Source organism: Lissotriton helveticus, chromosome 1_1 (genome assembly GCF_964261635.1).
Source record: "Lissotriton helveticus chromosome 1_1, aLisHel1.1, whole genome shotgun sequence".
Classification (NCBI taxonomy): Eukaryota; Metazoa; Chordata; class Amphibia; order Caudata; family Salamandridae; genus Lissotriton; species Lissotriton helveticus.
In genome coordinates this window covers 2077819113-2077839873 of record NC_136057.1, presented here as the reverse complement: position 1 = coordinate 2077839873, position 20761 = coordinate 2077819113, and the positions used below count along the sequence as shown (strand labels likewise).

General features: G+C 43.6%; 1 protein-coding gene across 1 annotated transcript in view; it reads right to left on the bottom strand.

Moving 5' to 3' along the window:
• The window catches only part of COL24A1 (collagen type XXIV alpha 1 chain), a 979161-nt gene that overhangs the window by 618715 nt on the left and 339685 nt on the right, over positions 1–20761 (bottom strand). Inside the window, exon 8 of the mRNA XM_078645481.1 lies at positions 6009–6053. Coding sequence (XP_078501607.1) covers positions 6009–6053 — 45 coding nt within the window. The remainder of the gene's footprint in view (positions 1–6008; positions 6054–20761) is intronic.

The window sequence follows — 20761 nt, the reverse complement described above, 5'->3', positions numbered from 1 at the left end:
CAAAACACGCCGCACAGTCAATTAAGAATCTCCTGTGGCCAACACCGAGGCACGAACAGTTCATCGCCCCGGCAGCACCTTACACATTTTTTCTTCAAGGCGGTGCGCTCTCACGGCGGGACAGCCGGTAGTTATGCCTTCACAATTTGTCCAAGAAAGAAAGCGCCACTCCACAGAAGATTAAAGCGCAGCTTTATTCATTACAGGAGGAAGCTGTGCCAGCATGTTAATATTAATGAATGAATCCTGAGAAACGGAACGACCTACTGGAAGGTTTTAATATTAATGAATGAATCCTGAGAAACGGAACGACCTACTGGAAGGTTTTGATTTAAGCACTTCAACTACCAGAGTGCACGGCGCAAATAGGAAGTCACCTGTTAAAATGCCGAGAGCTTTTGTTTCCGTTTCCTCAGCAAGAGCCTGTGAACAAGAGCCAGGGGGCTCGAAATGCATCAGGCCGATTTGAATCCAGAACATGCTGGCACAGCTTCCTCCTGTAATGAATAAAGCTGCGCTTTAATCTTCTGTGGAGTGGCGCTTTCTTTCTTGGACAAATTGTGAAGGCATAACTACCGGCTGTCCCGCCGTGAGAGCGCACCGCCTTGAAGAAAAAATGTGTAAGGTGCTGCCGGGGCGATGAACTGTTCGTGCCTCGGTGTTGGCCACAGGAGATTCTTAATTGACTGTGCGGCGTGTTTTGGAGGCCCACTGGAGGGTTTTAATATTAATGAATGAATCCTGAGAAACGGAACGACCTACTGGAAGGTTTTGATTTAAGCACTTCAACTACCAGAGTGCACGGCGCAAATAGGAAGTCACCTGTTAAAATGCCGAGAGCTTTTGTTTCCGTTTCCTCAGCAAGAGCCTGTGAACAAGAGCCAGGGGGCTCGAAATGCATCAGGCCGATTTGAATCCAGAACATGCTGGCACAGCTTCCTCCTGTAATGAATAAAGCTGCGCTTTAATCTTCTGTGGAGTGGCGCTTTCTTTCTTGGACAAATTGTGAAGGCATAACTACCGGCTGTCCCGCCGTGAGAGCGCACCGCCTTGAAGAAAAAATGTGTAAGGTGCTGCCGGGGCGATGAACTGTTCGTGCCTCGGTGTTGGCCACAGGAGATTCTTAATTGACTGTGCGGCGTGTTTTGGAGGCCCACTGGAGGGTTTTAATATTAATGAATGAATCCTGAGAAACGGAACGACCTACTGGAAGGTTTTGATTTAAGCACTTCAACTACCAGAGTGCACGGCGCAAATAGGAAGTCACCTGTTAAAATGCCGAGAGCTTTTGTTTCCGTTTCCTCAGCAAGAGCCTGTGAACAAGAGCCAGGGGGCTCGAAATGCATCAGGCCGATTTGAATCCAGAACATGCTGGCACAGCTTCCTCCTGTAATGAATAAAGCTGCGCTTTAATCTTCTGTGGAGTGGCGCTTTCTTTCTTGGACAAATTGTGAAGGCATATATATATATATATATATATATATATAACATTCTAAAATCTTTTAGAAACACTCACTCACTGGATGATGTCATCAGATATGTCATTTGAGATATCGTCAGTGATGTCACTGACCATGTCACAAGCGATGTAATGTGTGACGTCATCAGCAGTGCATTGCAGGGGCACGAGTTATAGTTAGCTCTGCTATGTATAACGGCTGAATTTCTCTGGTCTTGTACCAGTAAAATGTCAGACTAGCTAACCTATGGTTTTATCAGTGTATATACATATCAAGGCCTCTAGGGGATGAAACGCGTCAAGGCGGAATGCACTGAATAAAATACTACACAAAGGAAAATTGGTGTCCGTTCCATTTCTGGCTCTGTGGATATGGAGTGGTGAAGATTCCGGTTCTTTGGAGGTATATATATATATATATATATATATATCACCGTTTACCGCGTTTCACAGGCAGCCTCTCGCCTACTCGCAGCGCTGCACAGAAACCTCGGACACGGACCAGTTAAGTGCAACTCTTCTTTAATGACACATAGTCTGCCGCATGACGTTTCGGCTCCTTGGAGCCTTGCTCACATGACAACGCCACATATCCTGTTACTCATTTTTAAAGTGCCAGTGCTCTATTTCGTCATCACCACGTGATTAATTTAAATAATAAACAGTGAAGAATGATTCATGTAATTCCAAAGGCTCACCAGGTAACCGACAAGATTATGGATCAAGTGCTATTAAAATACACAGGCGTATAATATCTGACGGTACAATATTCATTCAAAAATGTAAATACATCTAATTAATTAAATACGTTTTTCAATAGCGGTTAAATACCCAAAACTCATAAAATCATTGAATTTCCACACCTATATATCTCCAATTTAAAAAGGAATGGTCAGGTCACTCGAGGCACATTGATTCAGCATGTTAAAAACCAAATTGCATATTGTCATAAGTTAATCTAAAAGACAGATGATAAAATTCAGGATAGATCAGGACTGTTGTCTATTCATGTGCAAAATAATGCTGATAGTGCAGAAACTGCAATGTAAACATTTAGAATTATAAAGTGCAAATGACTTGGATACATGTGCAAAATATGCTATGTAAACATTCCTTCCATGTAAACAAATATACATTTCCTGATCATCTTTTAAAGGGCTAATGGCAAAAACATGCTGTTACACATAAACTATAATACCAATAAAATGATGGTTAGCACAAAGATGTCTTCATATGCATAAATAAGTGGCCCTCACAGCTAACATAACTTACTTTAATCGCGTCTGTATTAGGTGACCTGACCTCTACAAGAATCATATTGTATTGTTTTAATTGTGAAGTTTTATGAGTGCTCGTGATAAATCTAAAACTATGTATATTGGTTCAGTCTACTAATGTTGAATAAAAGAAGTGTCAACAACACATGTACAGGATCACAATGATTTAAAGAGATATTTACTGTATGATCTCGCATACAGTAAAAATATACAAAAATAAAGCCACAAAGGGGGCTTTTACATTGGAGCAGTACTCATCGGGAAATCGAAATCCCTTCATAATTAAACATCCCGAATCCATGCCCCAGCCGGAGCATGTCTGTAAAGTACTTCCTTAAAATTAGGAGAAGAGAGACAAGAATAACAATATAGAAAATGTCATATTCACCAAACTCCAGGGATGCCAGCCGGCTATCCCCGAGATCAATGAACAGACAATGGTCCACAGGAAACGTAAGGACGAGGAATCATGCTGCTATTGAATAATCAGGGTAAGCAGGTATACAGATCCTCCGTAGCATTCAGGCCTCCTGGTGCCTGGTGTCAAGTTGTAATATATAACGTGTTTCCAGCTTGCGGAGTTTGCTCTCTCGGTCATATATATATATATATGTAACTAATATCAATGTAACTAACATACTTTGGCGAGACTGCTGTCTGAGCGTCTCTGCCTGCCCATAGGGCCATGTGTGTGATTGCTACAGCCAATGCTTGATTTGTAAAAGAATAAGTGGCTGGGTCCTATTCAGGAGGCCACTTCAGATTGCAGCAAACATTGCCCCTGCAAGTGACAGCACCAACACACTACTAACCATCACACTCTTACAAGTGTGACAGTTCAGAAAATTCCAAGCCACCAAAGCTATAAGAATGGCTCAGATGGCAGATATTAGTTATTGTTAAAGAATGTTGAATTAATAATTCCTGTTGTTGTGATCATTTCTCAATTTGACAAACAGCACCAACATGTGGCATCCTGTCATAAGTGCCGGTGTTAACAATTAAGCGCTGGAGCCGAGCACTGGAAACCACCAGCTCAAATTAAGCACTGACAAAACACCATTAAACGTGTGCTGCTTAGGATCCCTGCCTCTGGTGCATTTTTTCAATAGTCAGGCACCATCGACCAACAATGGGCAAATGTTGGACCTTCTCTGCATTTTCGATGTCGTCAAAGCCATATTCTTGACCCCATACTGCAATTTGGAATATTCAGAGCCAATGCCAAAATATTGTGGTGGTTCAGTTCATGCATATGTGCAACTTTTGAACACAGATAGAATACGCTTCAGTCCTTGGAGGCGTTTTTTACGCTAGATTCTGCTGACTAACGAGAATCGACGAATTCCAACAAGAATCAACACATTCCACTTGTAGGAAACAAAATATCAGGCACAGATCAGCATTTATATTGACATTTTCCCCACAAGTGTGCAGCAGCCACATGGAAATCAGAAATAATGTTATGGTGGTTGTGGTCAGGCAGTAATCCAGTACTCCTGTGCAGACAATATCACACTCAAGCATCAAGTGTCAAATTCCCACCAGGGGAACTTCACAGACGGCTTCTGTTCAGTGCCAAAAAAATGCTCCTTCACAAGTAAGCTTTTCCAGGGTCTAGATTTCCCCGTCTGTCTGCTTCCTCTATCGGATGAAAGGTTTTTCAACAGTCCAATTCAAAGGACAATGCTGCTCTTCAGGAGAGACCAGCATCACAGCAATTCCAATGCATGAACAACGCACAGCACCGATATCATGCAAACACATTCATGAGATTTACCCAGGTAAATGATTGATGACTTCCGTCTTTATGCAAAGGGGTCTATACTGAACCAAATGTGAACAAACTTTCCCAAACTACACTCATGAAGACCATAATTTGCATATATTGTCTCCTAATTTTTAGATTTATTATTCTAACTTTCTGTCTGCTTTGATCCATAATGTATTGCTTCGTATCAGTGTATATCCATATTCATTTTGTGTAATGTAAAAAAATAATAATACTCCAACTAATATTTTTCAATATTTATTTAAATAACTGCTAAATGTTCACTCTCCACTTAGATGCCCGTCACATTTTAAGACCATATGCATCAATATAAAGTGCAGCAATATACTCCTCAGAAAATAAAGTGCAAACGTGCACATCTGTAGCTATATTAGGACTTCCCTTTTTAAAACTCCTGTGCTGGCGATCTGTGCAGGTATTGGCCTGACAGTTGTGATTGACAGCATGGAGATTCATTCAGTAAAATACCTAGTTTCTGTACTTTTCCCTTTTTAAAAAATAAATAAAGACCGGAAAGCACTTTATTCTCGGTCTTAGTATAATCACAAAAAAACGAAATACGGAAAGGCGTATACCTAAACAGTGACGCCATATGGATTTCGCTTTTGTATAGAGAATCCGCTGGAAGCTTTCAGCCGGCCATGCAGAATATGGTCACGGGCCACTGGCACCCCCGTAGCTCACAGATATTCATAAGCCTTAGGTTGAAACGGAGGCCCCTAAAGTGTGCCCTCCTCCCTTCCCAACCACCCATGCTTAATTTGAGCCTATGGTTTCCAGTGCTCACCACCGGCACTTCATTGTCAACACTGGGGCTTGAGACAGTCATTCTGCCACAAGGTGGCACTGTCTGGTTAGTTTAGACATGACCACACCAACAGTTAATTATTCATTTATTATACATAAAAAAGACTACTACTTGCCACCCAAGCCATTGTTATAGCTTAGGGGGCCTGAAATAGTCCACATTATCAAACCTATAGAAGTGTGATGGTTATTAGTTGTGGTGTTACTATCAGTGGCAGCATTACAGGGGCAATGTGTGGGGCAAGCTGCAGTGGCCGCCTGAAAAGAGTCCTGGCTGGCACTTTTTTTTTTTTTTAACAAATTACCCACTGCTCCCTCCAAGGCCGCCAGGGCCTGTGTTACGCCCCCGCACACAGCGGAGACTCTGTAACAGTCAGTGCTTCACAGGAAAACTCAAATGTATGTATCTGTTCGAACATGCCAGTGCCCACGAAGGAAGCCAGCCCCGTCTCTGTCGAACATGCAAACTGCGGCAAGATGCAACGAAACAGACAAAGACTGCTTTATAAAAATACTGCAGTCACGTGATCGCACGACGCATTTAACTAGCACAATTACGCTTCAAAGGTCTGCTGCGCACTTTGATAATGGGACATCACATACATACACCGTGCAAGCCGCGCGCGAGGCCCGCTCTGCGCGGCTGCGTGCGTGTTTCCTTTCAAGCACTTACCTTCTCCCCTGGCAGACCTCGGGGCCCCGGATAGCCTTTCGGACCCTGTAGGTAAGAAAGATGAACAGATGTTGTCAGGAATTAACTGGGATAAGCAAACAGAATATCTTGCTATGTTAGAAACTCGACGTAGGAGCTGCTTGAATGTTTGACTGAAAAAAAGAACACGAAATAGATTTCTCAGCTTGAGTTACTTTCAGTGACAAAAGTTTATAACTAAAGCTACTCGACTTTTTCAAAGCGGAATTCAAGATGTTTCTGGGAACTTCTGCCGGAGTTCGTCCTTGTTGTTAGCTCAAATAGCACACAGACAAAGTGCCTTCAGCAAGGAGATGTTTATAATTACTTCCCTTCAAACCTGGACCGAGTCCAGGGCGGGCCTTTTGTTCCAAATACTCGACAAGTCCGTGTGTAAAGCAGTGCAAATGCGAGAGGCATAACCGTGGGGTCAACAACGAGCAGCGAGCAGCTCTCGAGGAAGAAAACAGACTGGCTGCAAAAATGTAACACTTCCTTTTTCTCTCCATTACAAGTCAAGCTGAGACAGCGTTTCCCAGGTCTAGGCCCAGTGGACGTTTAACGTAAAACCAATGGCACTTCATTCTTGCTATAAAACACTTACTACCCTTTCAGGTTGGATGAAATGGATGCACCTCGATGGGCTAGCAGACTGGCGGCGCATGCCTGTGGTTAGCAGAAGAGACCATGCAGAATGTGGGGGAGGAGACTAGCACAAGTGTGCACAGCTCTTAAAAACTATGGGCCGGGCCCCCACAAAGTATCACTGATACACAGGTGCGTAACCACATATATGTATGTGCGTAGTTCACGCTGCTAACTGGGGGTTCTAACATTGCTTTCTCGGTTAAGAATGAAGTATAGCTGCTGTAATTGAATTGTGTGTGGTATGGGACTACCATTTGTTCTTGCTTTTTTTCTGCAGAGTACCCAGGGGAATCAATTGGTTACCATTTTCATTCTGCATTTTCCTCTGCTATTTCAGTGTTAACGGCACCCCTTGCTACAAACACCCGGGGAAAATTGGCTTTTTTTCCCTCACACAATTCACCCTTTTTTCTCAAGGCACACTGAAACGGAAAAATAGATGCAAAGATAAGCGAGCTCAAAAGACTTAAATAAATGCCCAAGAACACTTAGTACTTTGCGGTTGTTCACCTGATATGCAATGCAATTGCATTACCTCTCCTGACACAAAACCCCTGCATACCTCACAAAGTTTTCACTTATCATGTAATATATGAAATGCATACATGTAAGCCATTCACACATTTTCTGCATGCTACCTCATTATAAAAAGAGTATAATAATTAAATGCATAAACACGGATCTGAATCATAACGCAAAAAAACATCAAGTTTAGCCCAATTAAAGGGGTCACATAATGTAGAAAATAAATTTTTTTCTTTACCCATATGTGTATCTTTAACACTTACCAAAAGTAGGCGTTCTAGGATGTTGCTTTATTTGATATTGTCAGAGACAGGTTTTGGGATGGAGTTTGACATTGTTGACTAGATGGACCCTTTAAATAATTACATGACCCAGCAACATGACCCAAAGTTAAGCTGGTCTTTCTGTTTCAGGAGCCATATGACATAGTCTTGACCCATCTAGCCAAGCAGGAAGAACCCTATTATAAGGATAGATAGGAAAATTGGGTTCAGTCCATTGCCTAACTGGAACATCTCACCTCATTCTTCTTCTTGGCCTTTGACTACCCCAAATCACCATGCCCAGCACAGAATAACTTAATCTACCACTTGAAACCTTTGAGCCCTGAATATAAACAATCTGTCATGAATCACAGATCCTATAGACATGCCGGTCCCCTTTAAGGGACTGTCTACACTATCACCTTAATGTAAAGGCTAGAGATAGCAATACTATTTTGTGTTAGGTATTACATTTCCCTAAACTTATATAGAATGAAGATAGGGGATGGCATGTTGAAGCATGCAATGGGGTAAGTCGAGAAATACCAGAAGGAATACTTGATCAACCCTTGCAACCCAATCGACGCAGAGGAAGAATAACTGGCAGGTGATATCCCCATGATAACAGCACAAAATTGTACCACAGTCACATTTCCATACAAACTACTCTACATAACCATTAGCTGTATCCATGGATACCAACAAACTACACACAAATACGCTCTCAAGCTCACACCTACCAGAGGAATTTCACATCACCTACCATGGCAAAGCAAACTCAAGAACTCAATGAATAATGTGCTCATTGTCAAAAGATGCCAAAGGAGACCTACTAGACAAAAAAAACTTTTCAGGAGAAAAGGTTGTTGGAACTTTATTAAATACCAATGCTGATTATTTTAATTACTGCTAAATTATACGGAACACCTTGCATCCCCATACCAGATAGTTATCATTCTTTTTGCTCCTTTTTGTAGCCTGTTTTTCACACTGTGTTCTTTCTGACAAGGCAAACTTTCTCCAGGAGCTCTGCTTATCACATTTGCACATAGACAGATGCTGTATTTACAGAATTGGTATTTTGACGATGCACCCATCACAATACCCCAAAACTCACCATATACTGACAATAACTACATTATAAACAGGGTATTTGACATGCACCCAACATATGTACAATACCCCATAACCAAGCGTGCATTGCACCATCACCAAACCTTCTCTTACTTACCTATGTAAGTTTTATGCAGAGTTATGCTGCTTTGAGTGTGCCTGAATTAGTGATTGACCCTTCCACGTAAATGCTCCATCGACCTACATTTTTGTAGGCCTGGGAGTAATTTTAAATATTCCAAAGTAATCGGACTAATTTAGTAATTTTGCGTTACTCTTTGCTGAAGATTTACCACTAACACCGCAATTACTCCTTCTCACACAATTAAGAGCAATCTAGGGGAAAAAAGTCCTACTGGGAGAGCACAGTTAAAGAGCGTGAGTGGCTGCTCATGCTACTGTTCGTGCTCCATTGCAGTTAGAGAGATTTTCTTAGCGCAATATGCATCCTAGTGCCCATTTTTGACACAAGGGTGCATTTTGCACTTAAAAACTTGAGCTAAATGTCAGGAGTAAGTTGGGGGAACATCCTACTCCAGGAGCACATTTAGCAGGCACAAACGACTGCTCACGCTGCAATTTGGGTTCTTTTGAATTTAGCACTATTCCTTAGAGCAAATTGTATATTCCTGTCCCACTTTGGACACAATGTGGTTTTTGCAGTAACAAAATTGCCAAAAATGCAGTATTGCTCTTTTTGCATAATTCCATATAATCTTGTGTAATTTGTAAGTGAATCCATGTGATTACGCTACACAGATTTACGCGAGTTAAGACGGCCCCTACAGCTTCGTCACTGCTGTGCTCTGACATGGACAGGTGTGTTAGGTGCACATGGGCTACTCCTTACATTATCCTCATTTCCTCGGAATCCTCACTCAAAAAAATAGGACAAAAGTTATTTCCATGCTGCCTTTAGTGCCTGTGGGGAGGAAGTTCTTTAAACTTCAGTAGCCCTAAATGGAGCACTTAATTTGTAAAAGATTAAGTGCCAGGTCCTAGTATTTTGCTCAGTAAGCCCACGCCTGACGGGATGGAATATTGGGGTGCCAAATAGCAAGGCTGCATAGATTTGTCTCTACTGCATGCCTCTTTCATCCACCACCTAACACTCCACACCCCGTTATCTTACTCTATCAGGTTCATTTTCATCCCTTTTTTCGTTGTCACTGTTTTTCCATCTTTCTCTTCCTCCTCCTTTCTCTTCTTCTGGGTCAAAGTCTGATGAGGAAAAATAAGTGCTGGTGCCCAAAAATTAGTGCCGGCGGACCCCAGCTGCAACCAACAGCTTATATTGAATAAACACTGCTTGAATGCTAGCCCCGGGAGGATGGGATGAGTGTCCATGTTTTCATGGCCATGCGCACTTGCAAGCTTGCTTCCAAAGGCACATATTCTGTCAAAGGAGGTCACGGGTAGAATGGAAAAAAGATGATCTTTCCTCTTTTGTAAAGTTACTCAGGATATGACCTTTCATTGCTACCTAAATATTTTAAATGGGCCACATCCAGAATGGCCAAAACTATGGACACCAGTGCAACTTTGCAGTCCGCACCACAACTACAATTTGAATATGCTAGAGTGATTTGGCTCCAAACTAACAGCTAGATGCATCAAGCGAAATACAGTTCGCAAAGGGGCAGATTCTCAGAATCTGCCCCTCTGCGACCAGTATTTATGCACTTGGGATGCATTATCCCAAATGCATAAATCGCTATTTGTGATTGCATTTAGGGAATCTCAAATTGAGATTCCTTAAATGCAATGCATGAATGTAAAATAGCTAGCGATTTCGCTGATAGGGGTCGCTATTTACCATGAAATCAAACTTCATGGTAAATAGCGAAAACTGTGAAAAATGCACTAAAGTGCATCTTTCAAAGTTGTATGTTACACACACAGGTCCTTGGGACATGTGTGTGCGCAATAACAGTGTCCAGGTCAATTTAAGGGGTGCAACAGGGTGTCCTTTGGACACCCGTCACCCTTGAAATCGCATTCTCAAATTGCGATTAGCTAATTGCTAATCGCAAATTGAGAATTCCTCCCCATTCATTCCTATGGTCCTCTTGGCCCATAGGAATCAATGAGATTTCATTCCTTATTTGCGAATCACACTCTGCGAGTCGCAGATAAGGAATATTTAGGAATTGCTAATATTTTAGCACATCCTACATGCATCTGATTTTGCGAGTCCCTAAATGCGAATCCTTACACTTCGCAATTAAGGACTCGCAAAATCGAACGTTGATAGATCTAGCAGTTAGTGACTCGCCTTGTTGCCACACAAGCTCAAACAAAGAAAATCCAAATGTAAGGAAATGTTTAAGAAAGTGCAAGGTCTTTAAAGGTGCGGCACACCTGCATTTTCCATCACACGTCTGCCATACATTCTTGATCGATGGGTTTTCAAAAATGCAGAACCGACCTTGGACAGCTGAAAGATATTGGGACCCGGCTCCAGGTTGCACCTGTTGCGTAGATTCTGAGGATGCGTGATTTACAGAAGTCCTCTTTTACTGTTATTGTTTTAGTGACGTCATCACACGTGCATGCTCGAAAGTCTGCTACGGATGTGGAAGAGAAGACTGCCCCTATTTCACCAAGTGCTTGAATGGGAGTGATCAAGCTTCCTTTGATGTTCAAAAACACTCCGAATCTGTTTTTGATAAGCGAGCATGTTTTCTAGGAATTTCAAAGTAAATTCAGCAGCACTTGCTTTCCAAATGTTCAAAATAGACATATCATGGAGCCATCAAATTACAGTTTTTTTGGCTGTGTTAAAGAACAACCAACAAGATTTGCTTAAATGGCACTCAAATTGCAGTTTATTTTCTAATACTTATTTTACTAATGCTCTTTCTAGCCTGCTTGGAAATTATAGATTGTATTTTGAAAATAGCAATAAAGTGGCCACCCTCAGCCTGTAACTCTTGAACAAAAAAAAGAAAAAAAAAGGGACACTGTCAGAGTTTGGCAGTTTCCCTTCTAAAAACTGAAAGCATCCAAAATTCAATCAAATATTGCATGGAGCGTCTGGGAAACCACTCCAGCAAACTAATTTCATGTTTTGTTCAAAAATGAAATATGATCTTTCTAAGTAGTTTTTCTTATTGAATATTCGCTGTGGAGCTATGTTTTGATACTATTTCATAATACAATTCAATTCATTCAACAATTTCAGCATCTGCCTTCTGTGCCCCAGGTGCAAAATTCACATTTAAAAACAAGGAAAAACTGCTAACAAACTCTTACATATTATATTTGAGGTATCCTTCAACGTACTATTATTTACCTAAAGTGTTATTTGCTGGAAACTACTAGCCGTAGTCATTGAAATAAGGCAGATCAAAGTGGAACTATTAAAATATGCCTACTGCCAATCAGCATTTCATTATCGCGAACCAAGGATGGCACAATGAGGGTGACGCTCAGTTAAACCAAGTTCTGGCAAAGCTAATACGCAGGGGCAATATCTTAATGTTCCTCCAATGATAGGGGAGTTTTTGTGCAGGTGTGTGGGACTAGGTGAGTTGATGAATGAACACATAATAAAGAATGAAACGTCACAGCATTTGGAATGTGCACAATCAAAAGGAAATAGCTTGTTGGGAATGTCAATGTCTAAGTTACTACATCAGCTACCATTTTGGTACTCTGGCATTATGGGCAGCAAAATTCCTTTTCTAGCCAGCATGACAATGCAAATAGGGTAAAGATAGTCCATGTGTTGAACCGTATGAGATAGACTGAAAGGTCTGTCAGAGAAAATGAAGCAAGGAAATGGCAAGGATGGTCCAGCGAAACAAAGGAGGTTGAAGGTGGTAAAGAACACAGCGGCAAGATTGGTTCTCAATGCTCCCTCCAGAACCCCCTCCCTGCCCCTACTGGAAAAACTTCACTGGCTCCCAATCCGCCAGAGGATTAAATTTAAGATTTGCTGTGTTACACACAAAAGTGTCTATGGTCAAGGTCCCAGGTATCTGGCAGATAAACTCGTACTTTATAAACTTGTTTGAACCCTTCGCTCTAGCAACCAACTTCTACTACAGGTTCCCGCAGTCAGAAAGGCGAGAATGGGAGGCAAAGCCTTCTCGTTTTTGGGTCCTAGTCTCTGGAATAGCCTTCCAATTGATCTGAGAAGCTGCCCTAATTACCTGATTTTTAGGAAACTCCTAAAAACCTTCCTCTTTTAAGATGCACCTCTCATTCTGACATACTCGAGAGTGGAATGTCTGTCTACCCTGACCGGCGAACAAAGCGCAGAGATACTCCTCCGGGAGTCGAGTCACGCGCTATACAAGCCTTTTAATAAATAAATAAATAATAAATAAGGTATAAGACTATTGCAAAGACGAGGAAGAAAGGAATAGAGTACAGGAGAAGACAGGCGATTGAATGGATAGGAGCAGAAAGCTTTGGCAAAGCCAATATGTCTGGGTTTAATGTGGTAAAGCATATAACATAAGCACGTTAAAGAAAGACGATAAAAATGTGGGCTATATTTAACCACATGCGTGCGGCGGTTATTTTTGCGCTACGCGGCTTTTGGAAAAAAGCCGCGTTACATGACGAGCTGAGCTCGTCATCAGCGTGCGAGCGGCACGACTCATGACGAGCTCAGCTCGTCATGCGCGCCGAAGGGGTTAAGGCTTCTTTGCGTTCAATACAGTCTTGTTTCTGTTTCTGTTTAAATAAAGGCCTGATGGCAAGGGATAATTCACTGCAGTGCCTCCTTAGTTTCTGAACATAGAAAGAAAGGAAGGGCGATAATGAAGACTCCTTTGTCTTTTATCCTCATTTTGGTATAGAAACAAAAACAGGATCATATTGAAGGAAAGGGTTCCTTCACTATAGTCTACTTTTTTTGTAAGAAAATGATCACAGTGGCTCAGACGAATTTTCACTAAGTGAGAAAGAACAGAGGGAAGAGGAAGGGAAGTATGCAAGAGGGTGTTGGGCCAGGGGGTTTGAGGAGCAAACAGAGAAATGGAGGGGTTAAGATGTAAAAAAACTATAAATGTCAAAGTGAAACGAAGGGCAGGTAGTGATGACAGAAAAATTAAAGGGAGGGAGAGCGGATGTATTTGAAACCAGAGTAGAAGTGGAAAGAAGACATTTGACTGATGATATTTAGGAAAGAAAGAGGAGCAAACATGAGCAAAAGAAGGGTACGGTAAGATAGCAAACAAGGGGGGGAAGATTGCAAACAAGAAGAGAGGAGGGAAGTGAGAGAGAGCAGTGAGGGGAGAACACTGAAAAAGATAATGGCATGAGAGGTAAAAATAGGGAGAGACTGAAGAGAAAGACACAAGTGAACACGTAAATAATGAGAAAGGGGAGAAAGGAAGTGAGAGGACAATGTACAGCAAGGTGAGGGAGGGATTCAGAAGGAAAGAGAATGGGGATTACGGAAACGCCCTCTACGCCGGAACCACAGCCAAGCTACAGAAAAGACTCCAGCGCATCCAGAACACCTCCGCCCGACTCATCCTGGATGTCCCCCGACGCAGCCACATCTCCAGCCACCTGAGGAACCTGCACTGGCTCCCCGTCGACAAGAGGATCACGTTCCGGCTCCTCACCCACGCACACAAGTCTCTCCACGACCTGGGCCCCAAGTACCTCAACGACCGCCTGACCTTCTACACGCCCACCCGCCAGCTACGGTCCACCAGCCTCGCCCTCGCAGCCGTACCACGCATCCGAAGAGCCACCGCCGGAGGAAGATCCTTCTCTTACCTGGCTGCCAAGACTTGGAACTCCCTCCCCATCCACCTTCGGCTGACCCAGGACCATCTCGCCTTCAGGAAACAACTCAAGACCTGGCTGTTCGAGCAGTAGCATACCCCTCCCCCCAAGCGCCTTGAGACCCTCCCGGGTGAGTAGTGCGCTATACAAATGGCATGATTGATTGATTGATTGAATGGAAGAGGGAAGAGATTTGGATAAAGGACAGAACGCAGAGACAATTAAAACTAGAAGATGAGAACTTGCATAAAGAAGAAAATAAATTGTAAGGGAAAGGTAGTGAGGCAGAGCAGTGGAAAGATATAAAAGAATAAAACAGTGGAGAGAATGAGTAAAAAACAGTAGAAACACCAAAAGTTTAAGAGGAGAAGCAGTAAAAGGGAGTGAATGGGGAAATAAGAGAGGAGGAAAATAAGGGAGAAAAATGTGAAACAGAAGACAATCCTGAAGCTAACTTCAGGAGAACAGACTGTCTAGAGAGAAGAAAAAAGAAGGCAGAAGAGTAGAAAGAAGAAAACAGAAAAAATACAATAGTGGAGAGTCCTGGAACCAGAACAGGACGGGGAGAGGAGACTGAAAGAGAGGAAAATATTTAGAAGACTGGGAGAATCAATGTTGAGTACAGAGAACTGGCAGGAAGGTAAGGAAATGGAGAGAGGACAACACCAGTCGACAGCAGAGTACAGTGGAAATGAAAGAGAAAAAAGAGAAAAGAAGAGGACCAATAATACATAGAATATAAGAACATGGAAGTAGGAAACCCAGAAGGTAGTGGGGAGGATGGAGAAGGTAGTGGGGAGGATGGAGAAAGTAAAAAAAAGGGACCAAACTGGGGAAGGGAAGATAACATCAGGAAAACAAGCATTGAAAATGCAATAGGTCTCGCAATAGAAGAGTTTGACCTTTTTCGTTTTGCAAATGGATGAGTGGCGTTGCGTGGATGAGTGGCGTTGCGTGGATGAGTGGCGTGTGTGAGTGGCGTTGCGTGTGTGAGTGGCGTTGCGTGTGTGAGTGCCGTTGCGTGTGTGAGTGGCGTTGCGTGGATGAGTGGTGGATGTGGTGGTGGATGCGGTGGTGAAGTGGTGGTGGATGTGGTGGATGTGGTGGTGGATGTGGCGTTGGATGTCATGGTGGATGTGGTGGTGGATGTGGTGGTGGATGTGGTGGTGGATGTGATGGTGGATGTGATGGTGGATGTGGTGGTGATGGATGCGGTGGATGTGGTGGTGGTGGATGCGGTGGATGTGGTGGTGGTGGATGTGGTGGATGCGGCGGTGGTGGTGGATGGGGTGGTGGTGGTAGTGGTGCATGGGGTGGTGGTTGTAGTGGATGTGGTGGTGGATGTAGTGGTGGTGGGTGTGGTGGTGGTGGGTGTGGTGGTGGTGGTGGATGCGGTGGTGGTGGATGTGGTGGTGGTGGATGTGGTGGTGGTGGATGTGGTGGTGGTGGATGTGGAGGTGATGGTGGATGTGTTGGTGAAAGCACAAGGAGGCAATAAGGCCTCAAAGGGTGCCTGGCATAACACCCTCTTCCCCTATTTCCACCCCCAAAAAGATTCAGCTGACCACATAAACCCATTACTGACGTGCCAAAGTCTAACCCAGTATAAGTATACCCTACGTGGTTTTCAAACAGTTGGTGTGCAGGGGTATAGAAGCTGAAATTAAGAACAGAAGAGGACTGGGATGGATAAGCAAGGTCGGAGGTCAAACATGCCATCTCAAATTCTTTCGGGGTGGGGGCAAGGAACGCACGGCAGGAAGTGTCGGCCTGTGTCAAAGCAGCAGCCAGCTGGGAGATGAGCACGTGCCTTTTGGGGGTGGGCTGTTGCAGAGAGTGCTCACGTGACCTTCCTCAACACAAACAATGCGCATTCAAACCCTCCAGGGGAGGGGTGGGCGTACTTGGACCAGGAGGTTAATTGCGGCTGGCAAGTGGCACGCTATTTTAATACAATATGGAGTTTTGTGCAACGTGTGAGTTTGGGCTGCGGGGGACTGTGGGAGTAGGCAGCAAAAATGCTTGTTAGTATGGAGTGCTAAAAGGTAATATGCGAGAAAAGTATTGTGTGTGTGAAGGAAGATTGTATGGGTGAATGGCAGAGTATGGATAAGGAAGAGTGGGGGGCAAAAGATATAAGAGCAGCAACTTGTTGATAGTAAAGTTATGGAAGGCAAAAGGAATGTGAGCATATTTGTAGAGGCGAACTAAATTGTTTTTGTGTGTTGTCATGTTATTTAACTAACAATTGTAGCATTGTAATAACATATAAAAACAAGTAAACAATAATGAGAAGTAGTAGAAATACAAAAGTTGCAGTACAGCTCCAAATTGTTATATTAAAATGGATGCTGTAGTAGGTAGAGACAGGGAGGGAGAGAAGAAGATAGTAGCAGTTGCGTAAGAGTAAGGTAGTATTGTGTGCAAATGGTATGATGTATTATAAAAAAACAATAAGGGCTTAATGGAGAAAGGGAGGGTTAAGAGCACGAAAGATGGCAAGCAAATAGTAGTGGCATGTAGCTAAAGCAGAAGGGACTCAAGAAAAAGGGAGGTAGGGAGGGAGAAAGCAGGAAGTGCAGTATGGTAAAGTGTTAGTTTGTGTTAAAGCAAATAGTAGCAGATGCACTGAAGGCGCCTTGCAGTCTGTATTTTTTTTTTTGCAAGTAAATGGTCCGGTATTTAATTAAAATAAAAGAAGGGACTTGTAGGACACAGGATGAGAGGAGCGCGCAGGACGTCAAGCAAATAGTAGCAGATGCATCGAAGGTGCCTTCCAGTCTGACAACACAGAATAGATGGTGAGGTAGATTAGGTTAAGGAGAGGCCGCGCATGAAGTAATGAAGCGGACGCGCTTTGTGGTGGGGGAGGGGGGTGCATCTGTTCTGTTAAAGTGTTCATGAGTCTGTATGAAGGGGCTTATATGTTTGTGTGTGAATTTTATAGTTGTCAAATTCTTTGTAGTTGAGAGAGGCAAACAGAAAATACAGAATGACAGAAAAGAGACGGGTGAAAAGGAAAGCAAAAAAGAGACAGAACCAGCTTTGCAAAGGGGCAGATGGAAATGATCTAGACAAAAGACGAGAGGGAAACCTGAGCAATGCAGGCAGAGAGAGAGTGAGGGTTCGAGAAAAGAATGAGGCGTTGCGGTTCTCTTTCTCCCTCTGGTCCCTCCTACCTGGGATGATCCCTCGCTTGTGAAAAAGGGAGAAGAAACGGTTTTCACGTGAAAGGGCATGTTTTGGGATCAACTTCAACTACACACGTGCAAATTGTGAGATCGGGAAATGCATTGTGTCATTCCTTCAGAGGAATAAATGGAAAAAATGCTTCCGTGCGGCAGCGCTGATTGAGCCGAGTATGTAAGAGGAAAACAGCTTAGGGAGCCACTAGAAGCTTTCGATTCTGGCGGGCTGAGATTGGGAGGGTTTCAGCGCTGCTAACTTTTCGCTGGGATTTCACGTGGTGCGTGCGCACACAAAGAAGGGAGGGGTAGTGAGAGAGAGGAAGGGGGAGAAGAGAGGGGGTAGTGGTACACAAGTGCAAATTGTGAGATTGTTAAAAGCATTGTGTCATTTCTTCAGAGGAATAAGTGACTCCGGGGAAAAGGGAGGGGGCGGAGCGGAGAGGAATAAATGGAAAAAAATGCTTCCGTGCGGCAGCGCTGATTGAGCCGAGTATGTAAGAGGAAAACAGCTTAGGGAGCCACTAGAAGCTTTGCCTTCATCCAGAGCGATTCTGGCGGGCTGAGATTGGGAGGGTTTCAGCGCTGCTAACTTTTCGCTGGGATTTCACGTGGTGCGTGCGCACACAAAGAAGGGAGGGGTAGTGAGAGAGAGGAAGGGGGAGAAGCGAGGGGGTAGTGGTACACGAGTGCAAATTGTGAGATTGTTAAAAGCATTGTGTCATTTCTTCAGAGGAATAAGTGACTCCGGGGAAAAGGGAGGGGGCGGAGCGGGTAAAAAAAAAAAACAAGACGGAGGGAAGGCAGAGAAGGGGAGGGGGGAGGGGGGAGGAGAAATGCGACACGGCGGGCAGGGGAGGGGGTGGAGCGGGGAGAGGGTGTGAAAGCAGCAGGGGTCTGGAGTGCGGCTGAGGGAACTTAAGAAATGCGACACGGCAGGCAGGGGAGGGGGCGGAGCGGGGGTGTGGGAGGAGTGCGGCTGAGGGAAAATACATGCAAGCAGGCGGCTGGGGGCATGTGCACGCGCTTTTAAGCTCAATGCACATGCGCATTAAGCTTGAATTTCACGGGCACTGCAAGGAATCGCCACGATTCCTTGCAAGTTGGTTAAAGACTGTTTAAGCCCCCATAGTCTCGCAAGCTCGATGCGCATGCGCATCGACAGGCGAGACCTAAAAAGGTAGAGGCATGGGAGATAGATAAGGTTTGACAGGAAGAGTGAATGAAGGAAAAATGAGAGATTGGGGAGAAAAAGAAATAATGTGGAAGTTACCAACAGAAAGGACACAATAGAAGGGTAGAGGAAATAAACTTGAAAGAGTAAATAAACAAAGAGGGAGTAAAAATTGCAGCATGCGGTAAAAAGGGGCAGGGAAAAGGATAGAACTGAAGAAAAAAGGAAAGAAGGATGAATAGAATGAACAACAAAGTTGAGAGAGAGGTAAGGGAAGGAAAAGGACATTGCTAGAGAAAAGAACTGTGAGAGCCCATCCACTTTACACATTTCAGGAGCCGGTGAAGTTCCAAGAGATATTCAGTAATTGCAGGAGAGATTTTACATCAATGTCCATGTTTATTCATAGAAAGAGCAACTGGAAACCGGGACTGCTCCTCCATTATTGCAGAGGAGTGTCACCCCACTGAAATGCCCACAGAGACGAAAAAGAAATGGTAATGAAGCTAATTCATTAACATTTTATTTTTCGTAACCCCAACCTGACCAGAGTGTCAGTACAGGCAGGGCCTGCTGAATGGCAGCATGGAGGAGGGTGGGCTCCCTTTTGCATTGTTTAAAGTGCGCATGTCTCTTTCGCCAGACGTCTTGTGACGGCCAGCTAGACATGCACACTTCAAACCTCTCAACCCAGCTGTTTTAAGACAGCTGGGTTGAGAGTAAGTGCAGGCATCCATTGCCCTCGGGAGTGCTGACAGAGGCTGCTCCTGCCAATCAGAGCGCTGACCTCATGAGCATGAGAGCAGAACCAGATTGGCTTGAAAGCCTGCCTCGAGGAGAGAAGATGAAGGAGGACTTAGCCACGTTCCAGGAAGGTAAGTGTGTTTTATTTATTTATGTATTTACTTTTTTGCACCCCACCGCACCACCCTCTGGACATTCCAGCCGCCACTGACTGGATGGGATACAAGATTAAAAAAATAATTGGCAGAGACTCTTGGCATTGTCATGATTTTTGTAAAGCTTTGTTGTTGGGGAAGATGTTGAGCCCATATTAAAAAATGGCTACAGGCAAAAAAAAAATGTTCTTTTAATTAGAAAAAGCACGCATAGCCATAGACGCCCCTGCCACATAGGAAGCTGCTTTGCATGTGAATGTGCTCCTTATGAAAGAGCAGAATGTTGCCACTCAGAGTGAAGCTAACCAAAGGCTGAAGTGGGTTGTCTCATTGCCACAATTTGTATCCTTTAGTGGGCTGAAAAAAAATGTGAATCACAAATCAACAATACAAAGGATGCTTAGGGCTGGCCGACATTCCCTATAAGAAGGTATATTGTGCATATATTACTTTGGTAAAATCAAAAGGTCTTGGCCCACTTTTGATCTAATGAACAGCTGTAGCTGGAAATAGGAAGGAAGACACTCTGAAGACTCTTCCTCTACAGTGAAGCGTCACAGACTTAGGGAAGTCACTGAGAAGATATAAAAGTATTTAGACCCTCTGCAAGCTACCGGCATAGACTTTGTGTACATGAGTATCTCCCTATTCATACTAGGACTGGACAACTTCATATTGGAAGAAGTATTCTGGTCAGTGGTGCGGAAAGTGATCCGTTTGGATATCTAACTTGAGAGAAATCCTTTTACTTGGCCAATCTCTTGGTAAAGATACACAATCAGGATCTCTTTATCAACCTACTCCTCAGGAACATCAGAGCAGAACAGAGGCTGTCAGGAAATGGGACCACACTCTGTGATAAGTTGTACAGGAACAGTTGCAGGTGAGAGGAAACAGGATGTTTTTTAAGTTCATCTCTCCCTTTCAGCACTTTTCAAGAAGGGGGGAATGATTCAATGATAGACATTGGAAAGTCTCAAGGCAATATATAGGGGGCTGGTACAACCATCCATAGTTATAAATAAAACCGCAGTTAAAGTTATTAGGGGGGCATTTTTGATTGTGCGTCAGACATCCTTAGGGTATGCTAGCCTAAAGTGTCATGAGCTGCATTATGATATCATTCAGTAAAGTAGGGTGATGTACACTTCCTTCTAATGTGTGTGTTCTTCTCTGC